Source organism: Mytilus trossulus, chromosome 11 (assembly GCF_036588685.1).
Source record: "Mytilus trossulus isolate FHL-02 chromosome 11, PNRI_Mtr1.1.1.hap1, whole genome shotgun sequence".
Taxonomy (NCBI): Eukaryota; Metazoa; Mollusca; class Bivalvia; order Mytilida; family Mytilidae; genus Mytilus; species Mytilus trossulus.
The window spans coordinates 9,559,644-9,573,786 of record NC_086383.1 but is presented as its reverse complement, the minus strand read 5'-3'; the positions used below and the strand labels follow the sequence as shown (position 1 = coordinate 9,573,786).

Here is a 14,143-nt window from a genome sequence, read left to right as displayed (position 1 = left end):
TGGTTGGTTGACCAGGTCACGCCACACATTTTTTAAAACTAGATACCCCCAAGATGATTGTGGTCAAGTTTAGATTAATTTGGCCTGGTAGTTTTAGAGGAGAAGATTTTTGTAAAAGATTACTAAGATTAACAAAAAATGGTTAAAAATTGACTATAAAGGGCAATAACTCCTAAAGGGGTCAACTGACCATTTTGGTTATGTTGACTTATTTGTAGATCTTACTTTGTTGAACATTATTGCTGTTTATAGTTTATCTCTATCTATAATAATATTCAAGATAATAACCAAAAACTGCCAAATTTCCCTAAAATTACTAATTCAGGGGCAGCAACCCTACAACGGGTTGTCGGATTCATCTGAAAATATCAGGGCAGTTAGATCTTGACTAGATAAACAATTTTACCACCTGTCAGATTTGCTCTAAAAGGTTTGGTTTTTGAGTTATAAGCCAAAAAACGCATTTTACCCCTGTGTTTTATTTTTAGCCATGGCGGCCATCTTGGTTGGTGTGACGGGTCACACCACACATTTTTTAAACTAAATTCCCCAATGATGATTTTGTCCAAGTTTGATTTAATTTGGCCCAGTAGTTTTGGAGAAGAAGATTTATGTAAAAGTTAACGACGACGACGACGACGGACGACGGACGCCAAGTGATGAGAAAAGCTCAATTGGCCCTTCGGGCCAGGTGAGCTAACAATGAACAGAGTTGAGCTCTCATATTAAAACCAAATGCTCCGCAGGGCGCAGCTTCATACGACCGCAGAGGTTGAACCCTGAACGGTTGGGGCAAATGGACACAATATTCAAGCTGGATTCAGCTCTAAATTTGGATTGTGATTAAATAGTTGACACAGCACAGGTTTCTGACACAGAATGAATGTGTTCTGATGAACTTAACATTTTTATTTTGTCTTTGAGCAATTCATTATGCTGTTGAATATAAATCCTCTCAAAAAAAATGTTTGAAGAAATTTTCTTTTTATTTATGAAATCTGAAATGATAAAAATTGAACCATTCCCATTTTTTTTCACACACCCCTTTCCCTTATTCCAAAACTGATCGCAATTCAAATTTCTAATGGAGTTTGCAACAATAACTACTCATTTAAATACATCATAAAATTTTAAGATGTAAAAAACGTGCTTGTTATCACTGAATGGTAAAGATTATTTTAATTTATCAGTTGGTAGTAAAAGTGAATATACATTGTATATTGTATAAAACAATGATTTAAGTTGATTCAACTACTATTCTGGATAAAGAAAGATAACTTTAATTAAAAATTTTCTTGCTATTGCACAATGTTGTGCAATCAGATATTTCTTGCTATTGCGCAATAAGTGTGCAATTGAAGACTTGCTATTGCACAATACTTAATATAATAATTTTGGATCCTGATTTGGACCAACTTGAAAACTGGGCCCATTACAAAAAATCTAAGTACATGTTTAGATTCAGCATATCAAAGAAGTCCAATAATTCAGTTTTTGTTTAAATCAAACTTAGTTTAAAGAGGTAGGGCCAATATGCCGAGGATTTTTTTCACAGAAGGGCCAATTTCAAAAAGTGCCAACAGAGTAAAATTTCCCATAAAAACCAAAAATAAAAATGCTTTTTGATCAATATCTCGATTTACATATAGTATGATATGTGTGATCAATAGTTAATTTAACCCTAAAAAAGGATGAAAGTCCAATTTAAGGATTTTCGGGTGTTTTTATGTGGAAAAAACAGGGAATCCCCCAAGAAGGACAATTCAAAACAAAGAAAAGTTATGTTTTTTATGACTGTTGTTATTTATACTACTTTTTACTTCAAAAATGAAATTGGTTTAGTGTGTCCTTATAACATAAAAAACAACTTTTTAAAGAAAAAAATTGTAACCGATAAATTGTACCAATATAGCTTCTAAATAATTTATTTTTTTTTCAAAATCAAAGCTAAGTTTAATTTTGGACCCTTTGGACCTTATAAATGTAGACCAATTTAAAAACAGGACCAAAAATTAAGAATCTGAATACACAGTTAGATAAGGCATTATCAAACAACCCCCATTATTAAGTTTGAGGAAATCAAACAAAGTTTAATTTTGGACCCTTATGGCCCCTAATTCGTTGGGACCAGAACTCTCAAAATCATTCGGACCTTCCTGTTTCCTCAATCCGAGAAAATACACTGTTTCCTTAATTCATGAAAATTGTTGAGCATGCTTAAAACAAATTTTATTAGGCAGTACATAACAAAATCAGAACAACTAGAGGCTCTTAAAAGCCTGTGTCTCTCACCTGGGTCTATGTGCATATTCAATAAAGGGCACTTTCTTACATTATAGAGAATAGAATTCATAAAAAAAATCTCTGGTTTTGCTGATTTTGTAATACTGATCATTTGGGCTTTATATAATTTCTCTCTATCTTCATTAGATTTTACTCATAACACAAAAGAGCGTCAACAATATCCACATTTAAGGGAGATCACTCATATAAGGTGTGACAGTCTACTAACTATATCAGCAAAAGTTTTCTTGTTGGTAGATCACAACTTGCTGATCATTTTTGTGATTTAAAGTGTATATATATCTTTATAACCTGATCATGCAACTCAAAATGCAAATCAAATGGTGAACATTGCCATTGTTCATTGGGCAATAACTCTAAGAGAAAGAGTCATTGGACTATTACCTGTATATTGTCTTAATTGTAGTTCATGACTTGAGCAGGGTTCTCACTAAGGATTTTTGAAGGCGAGTCCAGGGACTCATCATTTTTAGCCATGATGAGTCCAACAGAAAGAAGAAAATATTTTATTGCAATATAATATAACATTTTAGTCTCCATTTCCTAACAGAGCAATGAAATGACATTAAATTCAGATCACTTTTAAACTTTTGCTACAACATGATGATATTTGTGTTTAACTGTGTTCAGGTTATACAAAATATTTCAATCTTGATGCATCTGTGGACTCACCAGTTTTGAAAATCATGAGTCCAGACAGATTTTGATGAGTCCAGGACTCATGGACTCGCCTAAGTGAGGACTCTGTCTTGTGGATCATTTTTGCTTGTTTAATTTTCAATCTATCTTTAATGATTATAACTTTCAAGGTATAAGATAAAAAAACTAATTTGTAGAAATCATTATCAAAGGGCAATAACTTTAATAAGGTGTTGACATTGATTGCAGACTTATTTATATAGATGACTATCCAGAATGAGCTGACTATGTGATATAGACTTTTTATAGCTGACTATGCGGTATGGGCTTTGTACATTGTTGAAGGCCAAACAGTGACCTATAGTTGTTAATTTCTGTGTCATTTTGGTCACTTGTGGAGAGTTGTCTCATTGGCAATCTGACATAGCACATCTTCTTTTTGTATATTATTTGTAGAAATTGTCTTGCTCCTCATTTTAGCATTTTAATGTTGTTCTCTATCTATTATAGTTTTCAAAGTAATAGGCAAATGAAAATAAAAGGTTAAACTCCTTATTTAAGGACAATTACTCTCACAAGAAATCAGGCCATTGGGCCAGGTGAGCTAAAAATCAAAACTTACACTGATATAAAATGTGAGAGAGAGTCAGAATTTTTTTTAAAAGTTCCAATTCAAAATCAAGTTTCACTTGGTACAGGGAAACATTTTTTGTATATTTCTAAGTGTCTCTTGTTGACTAAGACAGAACTGCCCTTACTCCAACTTTAACATTAGTTCACATAAGGTATACCTTTGTATAAACAAACGAGACCAAGTAGCCATTTTTTTTTAACTTAATACAAAGTTTGAAATCTTTATCAATACAAAAAGATAATATTTGTAATAAAAGATACAATTTTTAATTCATTATTTCATAAGATTAATTAATTCCCTCATAATTAAATTTACTTATTATCAAATAAAATTCCTTCTCCAAAACTTCATATACAAATAACAGGGTCAAACATTAAATGATCCGCTGGTGGTAGCTGTTCAAAGTTAGGGAAGATCTGTGTAAATGTGGCTGGGCTCTGTGCAATCTGATTGTCTGAAAGAGTACCTATGGCTTAAAGTATCATGTAGTGAATGAACCATAAAATGAGGTCCAGGACAATAGACATATGACAGACAGAAACTTTATAAGGCATCTTTAAACAATGTATAAACCATCCATGTCTTGAACCTTCTAAAATATAAAGCTTTTAAGTAGTTAGTTTACACCCCTGCAATGGATCACTAAATCTGTGTTGAGCTTTCTATAACTGAAGTCTCAGACTAAACACTAAGTTTACATAAGGTATACCTTCTCATTAACCAAATAGCCATTATTTTTTGTTAACTTAAAACTAAAGTTTGAAAATTTTAACTAAATCAACAAGAAAAAAACAAATTTTTGAACCAATAATTTTTTAATTCATTATTTCATTAGATTAATCAAAGCCTTCATAATAAAATTTACTTATTATTCCATAAAATTCCTTCACTTAAATCTCATTTACCAAACAACTGATTTAAAGTTTTTCGTATCGGACTGGGTCAAACATTAAATGATCCGCTGGTGGTAGCTGTTCAAAGTTAGGTACGATCTGTGTAAACGTAGCTGGACTCTGTGCTATCTGATTGTCTGAATGAGTATCATTGGCAGTGTGGACAATCAATGGGTTAGTGTTCCCTTCCTGCCGTGCCATTCTGGCAATTTCCAGATATTCTGTGTCACAGGTATAATGGACAGGAAGATCTTTATGCTTAGCCATGATATGTTTGCGGCAGTTGCCACCGGTGGCACATTTAAAGTCACAGTATGTACAATGGTACGGCTTTACTCCTTTTAACTGATGCTGAACTCTAATATGTTCGTTTAATTTGTTGCTTGTTTTAGTTTTATAACCACAATGGCTACAGATTTTGTCCTCCTCTTTTGACGAATGTTTCCATTGTTTGTGTGTCCGTAGCGTACTGGACGTAACAAACCTAGAATCACATTGGTCACAGACATAGTTCCTGATGTTATTGTGGCCATTCATATGATTGTTAAATTTACATTTAAGTGGCGTTTGGTATGGACATCGGTCACACTGGTAGTATTGACGACTATCACCTGCCATCTTCATTTGATGTTGGTTCCATACATGTGCTAAAAAACATTAAATATTGAATTATTTACAGATTTTATGTAATTTTTACAAAGGTTCAATGTTAAATCTATCAATACAGAAAAGGTAAAGAACAACAGCACTTAGACTTCCTTAATTTAATAAAAAAAAAAAAAAACATTTTCCTGACAACTGAATTAGTATAAAACCAATGCTAGTGGCTTCCAAAACTGTTGGTATTATATTATCATAAATCAGTCCCAACCTTCTTTTTGTGGTGTTGAACCTTGTGGTAAAATTTCATAATGATCCATTCACTTAAAACTTGAGTTATTGTCCCTAACCAAATGTGTCTTCTGATGATAACAACCACATAACTGCATAGGAACGCATATTTTTTGGTGGTCGATCTTTTTATATGCTAATCAAATTTTACTCTTAATTGATTTTTGTGATGTGTTCTTATCATTACAAAAATTTAATTGAATAGAAATAACAAAAATAAAAAACTGACATTTTAAAATTTGAATTCCGCATATATATATACCAATAATTCGGCTATTGGTACTTTACGGAACGGAACGGAACGGAACGGAACGGAACAGAATTTCATTTAAGGTATCCAAAGGGGGCATTTATCAAAATTTCGAAAAATCTTTAAAACAAAACAAACTTTAAAATTTCTGTGTTTTACGGTTTTCCATATACAAATAACACAAATGTATACTTAATCTCATCTTCACAGGTGAAATGTGCAATAATGTATAACATCGGGAACTATTCTGTAAATGAATATGTCGGATTGTCCTGATAAATTATCATGAAAATAACGCATTTGCAAGTCATGCATTATGATATCTAGACTGACCTCACGTCGTCCTTTCCGACGATGATTAGAAACATTTGGTTCTGATTTTAACTTTTTAAATTTATTATTCCGTTCCGTTCCGTTCCGCAAAGTACCAATTGCTCTGAGGAATTGGTATTTAACGGAATCGAACGGAAACAGACATCTTTGATGTAATTAAAGCAGTATGATAAAAAAAAATTGTCTGACACCTCTTTTTGCATAAGTGGTATGTGTTTTAGATAGCATTTTCGACTTGATCAATAATAAAAAAATTTAACACAAAGGCAGGTTACACGAAAAGTCTTTCTCCTTCCATCGGTAATTATATTTTAAAAAAGAGGCCTGCAACAGCCCGTTCCGACGATGATTAGAGACAGTGATCAAGTTGAATCTGATTTAAAATTTTTAATTTATTATTCCGTTCCGTTTCGTTCCGCAAAGTACCAATTGCTCTGAGGAATTGGTATTTAACGGAATCGAACGGAAACAGACATTTATAATGTAATAAAAGCAGTATGATCAAAAAAAAATGTGTCTGACACCCCTTTTTGCACGAGAAATAAGTGTTTTAGATAGCATTCCCGACCTGATAAATAATTAAGAATTTAAAACAAAGGCAGCTTAGACAAAAAGTCTTACTCCTTCCATTGGTAATTATATTTTTTAAAAGAGGCCTTCCACCTCTCGTGCCGACGAGAATTAGAAACAGTAATCAAGTTGAATCTGATTTAAACTTTTTAATTTATTATTCCGTTCCGTTCCGTTCCGCAAAGTACCAATTGCTCTGAGGAATTGGTATTTAACGGAATCGAACGGAACCAGACATTTATAATGTAATAAAACCAGTATGATAAAAAAAAATGTGTCTGACACCCCTTTTTGCAGAAGAAATAAGTGTTTTAGATAGCATTCCCGACCTGATAAATAGTTAAGAATTTAAAACAAAGGCAGGATAGACAAAAAGTCTTACTCCTTCCATTGGTAATTATATTTTTTAAAAGAGGCCTTCCACCTTTCGTTCCGACGAGGATTAGGAACAGTAATGAAGTTGAATCTGATTTAAACTTTTTAATTTATTATTCCGTTCCGTTCCGTTCCGCAAAGTACCAATTGCTCTGAGGAATTGGTATTTAACGGAATCGAACGGAACCAGACATTTATAATGTAATAAAAGCAGTATGATAAAAAAAATTGTCTGACACCTCTTTTTGCATGAGTGGTATGTGTTTTAGATAGCATTTGCGACTTGATCAATAATAAAAAAATTAACACAAAGGCAGGTTACACAAAAAGTCTTTCTCCTTCCATCGGTAATTATATTTTAAAAAAGAGGCCTCCAACAGCCCGTTCCGACGATGATTAGAGATAGTGATCAAGTTGAATCTGATTTAAACTTTTTAATTTATTATTCCGTTCCGTTCCGTTCCGCAAAGTACCAATTGCTCTGAGGAATTGGTATTTAACGGAATCGAACGGAAACAGACATCTATAATGTAATAAAAACCTGTTCTTTATATTCCATTTTAATTTTCTATTTGTAGACTGCCTACGGATTTATATTGCTCTTATGGGACCCGAGATAAAGGGGGCCAATGGGGGGGGGGCCTGAAAAAATATATTTGTTTTTTATTTCAAGTCCGATTTTGATGAGTTTTTTTACATTAAATTCCTGATAAAAAGCCATGCCTGCCGGGCATTTTTCACATTGCACGTTCCGCAAAGTACCAATTGGTCTGAGGAATTGGTATTTAACGGAATCGAACGGAAACAGACATCTACAAATGTAATAAAATCAGTATGATAAAAAAAGGCTGACACTTCTTTTTTTGAATGAGTGGTAATTGTTTTATATAGGATTCTCGACCTGATCATTAATAAATAATTTAACACAAATGCAGGTTACCCAAAATCCATCCATTCCTTATTATATTTTAAAATTTTCGGGAAAAAAAAATGATGAAATGGGCAAAAAAATGATGAAATGGGCAAAAAAATGTTGTCGTTAATTATTTAAGTTCGGAATGAGTTGCTACATTTGTATGTCTAAAGTAATGTTGATCCTCTTGGAATTCATTTGAATGTAAGTTTTAAATTGTGCTAATGAATATCATGCATGTGTATTTAAGTTAAAAAAAAAATGAAAAAAAATGTCTTGAATAAAAACAAAGCTCTCGTCAATTATACCCGGCGTCATTACAGTGGTTACAAATGAAAATATCAAAATCAACCTTTTATTAAATTAGAAGTCCGCAACTTTGACAAAATACAGTGCGAATGACATAAGCTTTTGATGTAGAAATACAAGTGTACTTAAACTATGACAGTGTCAATTTTTTAATTACTGTAACGGTTATTGGGTTCGGGATTGTGTACTTGTTTTTATGTTGTTCGTTCTATAAATAAAGTTTGAGTACTGCAGACGTCTTTTTGTCACAGCCAAGCTTTTTGTAGATCTCTGCTATTTGTGGTGCCAAATAGGACCCACGTTGCTTGAGAAATGTTTCAGGCATCACACTGGTGTCAGAAGTGTCGACTATTGTGAATTTATTCGACTGAGAAGTTTGGAAATTCATCGGAAAGTAGCCAGTTTGGAAAACCACGTGAGTCGACGATTGGGCGATCCAGAAGCGGATCTCCGTCAATCACAACCCAAACATAATTATTCCGGTGAGATCGTATGATTTTTATACTTTAAATACTGAAAATTGTTTTAATTTTACAAAAAATTTAGCTGACAAAAATTTGCATTTGAAAAAAAATAATTCCGGTGGCTCCGACCTCGTCACCAAATTACCGGACATACAAAATTTTTTTTATTTTTTATTCTTTATTTTATTTTAGTCAAGATTTGCATTTTGTATCATAATAATTTGCATATTTTTAGACTGTTTCATGTAATACGTGTTTTTTAAGTATTACAGATCGAATTTAGAAAATAAAGGACTTATGAGTGAAACTGTTCTACACAACTATCTCAGGTCTATTCCACTCGTCATCACACAACAGACAAAATATTAATTTTCACCTGGTAAGAGACGGGCTTCATCCTAAAAGAATATGGGCACAAAAGTGGTTTAGAAGATTAACACTTGACATATGCCAAGAGTATTGGTTAGATAGGGAATCATTTTCAGTACACGTCGATCCACAGGATTGAAAATTACAATCTTTTATAAATTGCAATTTAATAATAAACATGAATGACGATACAGTAGTAGAGACGGGTTCTGATCGAAAAGTCAGCGAAGATTCCCCTCCAAATGGTGATCAGTTGGGCATAAAAATGCTTAACGTGTTAGAAAGAATGGGGAACGACATGGGAACCTTGGCTGTCACCATGACATATGTTTAGAAAACGGGATAAGGTTTCTGCCAATACAATGCAGCTACTCTACCAACAAAGTAGAAGTATAGAAGAATTGAACAATACGTTTTTGCAGAACCGGGAGACATCGAAATCCGACATTAAGAGCACAGGAACTAATACTTCCGGTTACACAGTTGACGATTTTTCTGGGTCTTCTATTTGTCCAAAGTATGGATTATATGATGGAAATAATGAACACCTAGACCCTAAGTTAGGTGAAAACAAACCAGTTGACAGTTTTCAGGTTGACCAAGAGAACAGTCACAGACAATCTCTGTTCGGTCAAGATAGCAAGCCGAAATCGGTTTTACAGTTCGGTCGTGGGAACAGTCCCAGACCACCTTCATTTAGTTTAGATAATCAACCAATAGGATATTTGCAGTTCGGTCGAGGGAACAGTCCCAGGCCATCGTCCCAGAATACAGATGATGACATACAGTCCGGAAGTTTGCAGTTTGGTCGCGGGAACAGTCCCAGACCAAATGCAAATTCACACACACCATTGTCATAAACACAAAGGGATACAACAACACAGAATTTAGATGATGACAGACAGAACGGGAGTTTGCAGTTTGGTCGCGGGAACAGTCCCAGACTAAATGCTAATTCACACACACCATTGTCATCAACACCAAGGGATACCACAACACTCCCCCCTTTTAAACCGTTGTTAAGCACTATAGAAAGATGGGAGTCTAGGTCGAGTTCTATGAACACAAATAATAGACAAGATTTGATAAGAAACATACAACCTTCGTTTTCTAGTGATATTGAAGCTATGCACAGTAGTAACAATACACAGCAGACAAGACAAAAAGTACCAAATAGTGACGTTCCGCACCAAAAACTTCCAACATTCGACGGGAAGGATGATTATGAGGGGTTTATTATCCCATTCAACAGGGAAGCTAGGAGAAACGAATGGACAGAGGAGGAAAAGTTAGATAGGTACATTGAATGCCTGCGAGGACAGGCGAGTAAATTTATGACCGCAATTCCTCGACAGGAAAGAGATTCTTTTGAATCCAATTCGCGTCACATGGAAACAGGTTCAACCGAAAAGAGCCCCCATCCACTGCACGGAAAAAAACTATCTGATTTAAGACAACACAATGAAAAGAATGAAGAGTTTGCTGAAGAAGTAAGACGATAAGTCTCAAGAGCATACCCAACAAGTAGTATCGAGTTACAAGAGGAACTTGCAGCGGAACACTTTTTGAAGGGCCACAAGAACGCCAAAATAGCATATGAAGCTTTAAACCACCAACCTTAGACTGTATCTTCAGCACTAGATATTGTTGTACAACTACAACACAATTATCATGCTACGTTGGGTAGGGATGTTGATTATAATACAAAACAAAGGACCAGACGCGTTACGTGGAAAGATGAAGAGGAAAAGAATACTGACCAATATGAAGGGATGGACAGCGTTAGGCAGTTGGTAAATTCATTTCGGAAACCAGATAATCAAACATTACAGAATGAAATCAAAGCACTAAGAGATCTTTTAGAAAGGGCCATGCTGCATGATTCAAAACCAGTTACCTTGACAGCACAGTCAACGGGATGTTATTTTTGTGGCGATAAAAGCCATTTCAAACGTGATTGTCCAAAAAGATCACGATCCCCCAGCCCTATGAGAAGACAAGATACTGGTGCTGATTGTGAAAGGAGATATATTATCAAATTGGCAGAGGACAAGATTTACTCATTCCAATTCAAGTCAATGGCAATAAGGTCGATGCTATTGTTGATACAGGAGCAGATGTAACGGTACTTTCAAGATCCTTTGCAAATTGTATTGGTTTGAGCGGTACTACCGGTATAAAAGCTTGCTTATTGAATGCAGAAAATGGGAAAGAAATGGAGGCTGACATGAATATTGTTGCAAAGCTTCAACTGGGTAAAAAGGAGATAATTTGGAAAGTATGCATTGCCCCCATAAGAGATGATATTTTGATTGGAATAGACTTACTGAAAGAAGTGGATGGTATCATAATGGCCAAATAAGGTGATCTGCTGACCAGGACGGTATCGAACAGAAAATGATTGCCAAATATCAAGAGTTACGGCTGAAATGGAACCCACTTTAGATACTTTAAAGCCCATGGACGAGACAGATGTATATGGAGGAGTTGAAAGTCTAAAAGAAAGTATTGTTGATGTTTTAGACCCAGCTTCCTTACAAGACAATAACAACACTGGGTCGGTTTTAGTGGAAACTCGCCTACAGGATAATCTTGAAAAAGATAATGTTTCAGACATGGACGAGGTAAGTGCGATTGGTTCAAATGTGCCACATGAGCCGAGGACACAGGCTCCAGACTCGGGTGGGTTTGAGAACAAGAATATTAAGCTATCGCAAGAATTTGTTGTCGAAATTTCAGATGCTTATGATGCGGCTAACGACGATAAATCTGATAGTTCAAAGAAAGAGAATTCACTATTTGAAGACTATATCATATGTTCATTAGAACAGACGATACAAAGTTTAGATTCGGGCAAGAATTCAACCAAACAAGATGATGAATCAGAACAGAAGGAGATTATATCACGTGATTCGGGGACACTGAGTCCAGTCTCAAGTGGTAGTAAGACCCATGCAAACGTAACCAAGAAGATAGGGTCTCTCAATGATGCCTTAAATCCAAAGATTTCACCCAAGATGGATGACAGTTCAGATTCCAGTGAGTCGAGGACACAGGCTCCAGACTTACCTGGGAATCATCAGATGACAAAAGAAAAGCACCCACCTAAAATCAGTCGATATGGACGCAAAATAAACCAACCCTTACGTTTCAAAGATTGACAAAAACATTTGTGCAAAAAAATAAGAGATATTCTTATTGAGAACTGTCTGTTTATAAAGAAAAGGGGGGATAGTGTAACGGTTATTAGGTTCGGGATTGTGTACTTGTTTTTATGTTGTTCGTTCTATAAATAAAGTTTGAGTACTGCAGACGTCTCTTTGTCACAGCCAAGCTTTTTGTAGATCTCTGCTATTTGTGGTGCCAAATATGACCCACGTTGCTTGAGAAGTGTTTCAGGCATCACATTACATTGTGTTAAACTCGCACGTCAATCTTTTGTCTGTCAAGTTTTGATCACTGTTTCTAATCATCTTCGGAAGGCCCCTTTTTTAATTTATAATTACCAATGGAAGTAGAAAGACCTTTTGTCTAACCTGTCTTTGTGTTATTTTTTATACGTCCGTCAATTTTGACGGGACGTATTATGGTATACAAATGTCCAGTGTCCGTCCGTCCGTCCGCCCGTCTGTCCGTCTGTCCGGTGTAAACATGTCGCACCGTAACTTGAGATCGACTTATCCAAATTTCATGAAACTTAACATAGTTGTTTCTTATGATGGTCAAATGATCTGTATACTCTTTTGTGAAAATAAGATTACAACTTTTTGAGTTACGGCCCTTTGTAACTAAAACAGGGGTGTGTTTTTTTCACATGTCGCACCGTATCTCAAAAACGATTCTTGATTATGGCTTTAAACTTTAAATACTTCTTAGTTATATTAATCTTAATATCTGTATACTTTTTGGTGATGATTCAAAATTTAATTTTTGAGTTATTGAGTATTTTGTAAAAAAGGGGGAGGTTTTTTTTGTGAAAATAAGATTACAACTTTTTGAGTTACGGCACTTTGTAACTAAAACAGGGGTGTGTTTTTTTCACATGTCGCACCATATCTCAAAAACGATTTATGATTATTACTTAAAACTTTACACATGTCTTTGTTATATTAATTTTAAGATCTGTATACGTTTTGGTGATGATTCAAAATTTCATTTTTGAGTTATTGAGTATTTTGTAAAAAAAAAAGGGGGGGGGTTACATGTCGCACCATATCTCAAAAACGATTTATGATTATTGCTTAAAACTTTACACACTTCTTTATATTAATCTAAAGATCTGTATACTTTTTGGTGATGATTCATTTTTATATTTTCGAGTTATTGAGTTTTTTGTAAAAAAAGAGGTTTTTTTTCACATGTTGCGCTGTATCTCTATTGCTTAAAACTTAACAGGCTAATGTTGCGTCGGGTTTCCAAATACATCTTGTACAATGATGAATCTTCCTATTGAGCGGGAATAAGGAAGGAGTCAGGATATACTAAGCATGACATCCTGTACAACCCTGTGTTATTCAAAAAAGATTTATGTTTTTTCACAAGACGACGGGCGTATCATGCGCTCATGGCGCAGCTGTTTATTTAAATATTGATCAAGTCGAAATGCTATCTAAAACACTTACCACTCATTCAAAAAAGAAGGGTCTGACTTGTTTTTATCATACTGCTTTTATTACATTATACATGTCGGTTTCCGTTCGATTCCGTTAAATACCAATTCCTCAGAGCAATTGGTACTTTGCGGAACGAAACGGAACGGAAAAATAAATTAAAAAGTTTAAATCAGATACAACTTGATTACTGTTTCTAATCCTCGTCGGCACGAGAGGTGGAAGGCCTCTTTTAAAAAATATAATTACCAATGGAAGGAGTAAGACTTTTTGTCTAAGCTGCCTTTATTTTAAATTCTTAATTATTTATCTGGTCGGGAATGCTATCTAAAACACTTATTTCTTCTGCAAAAAGGGGTGTCAGACACATTTTTTTTTATCATACTGCTTTTATTACATTATAAATGTCTGGTTCCGTTCGATTCCGTTAAATACCAATTCCTCAGAGCAATTGGTACTTTGCGGAACGGAACGGAACGGAATAATCAATTAAAAAGTTTAAATCAGATTCAACTTGATTACTGTTTCTAATTCTCGTCGGCACGAGAGGTGGAAGGCCTCTTTTAAAAAATATAATTACCAATGGAAG

General features: G+C 34.6%; 1 protein-coding gene across 1 annotated transcript in view; it reads right to left on the bottom strand.

Moving 5' to 3' along the window:
• Window positions 1-4,425: 4,425 nt before the first annotated feature.
• LOC134690718 (zinc finger protein 91-like) overlaps window positions 4,426-14,143 on the bottom strand; it is a 33,254-nt gene continuing 23,536 nt past the window's right edge. Inside the window, exon 6 of the mRNA XM_063550743.1 lies at window positions 4,426-5,117. Within this exon, the coding sequence (XP_063406813.1) occupies window positions 4,495-5,117 (623 nt within the window). The 3' untranslated portion in view covers window positions 4,426-4,494. The remainder of the gene's footprint in view (window positions 5,118-14,143) is intronic.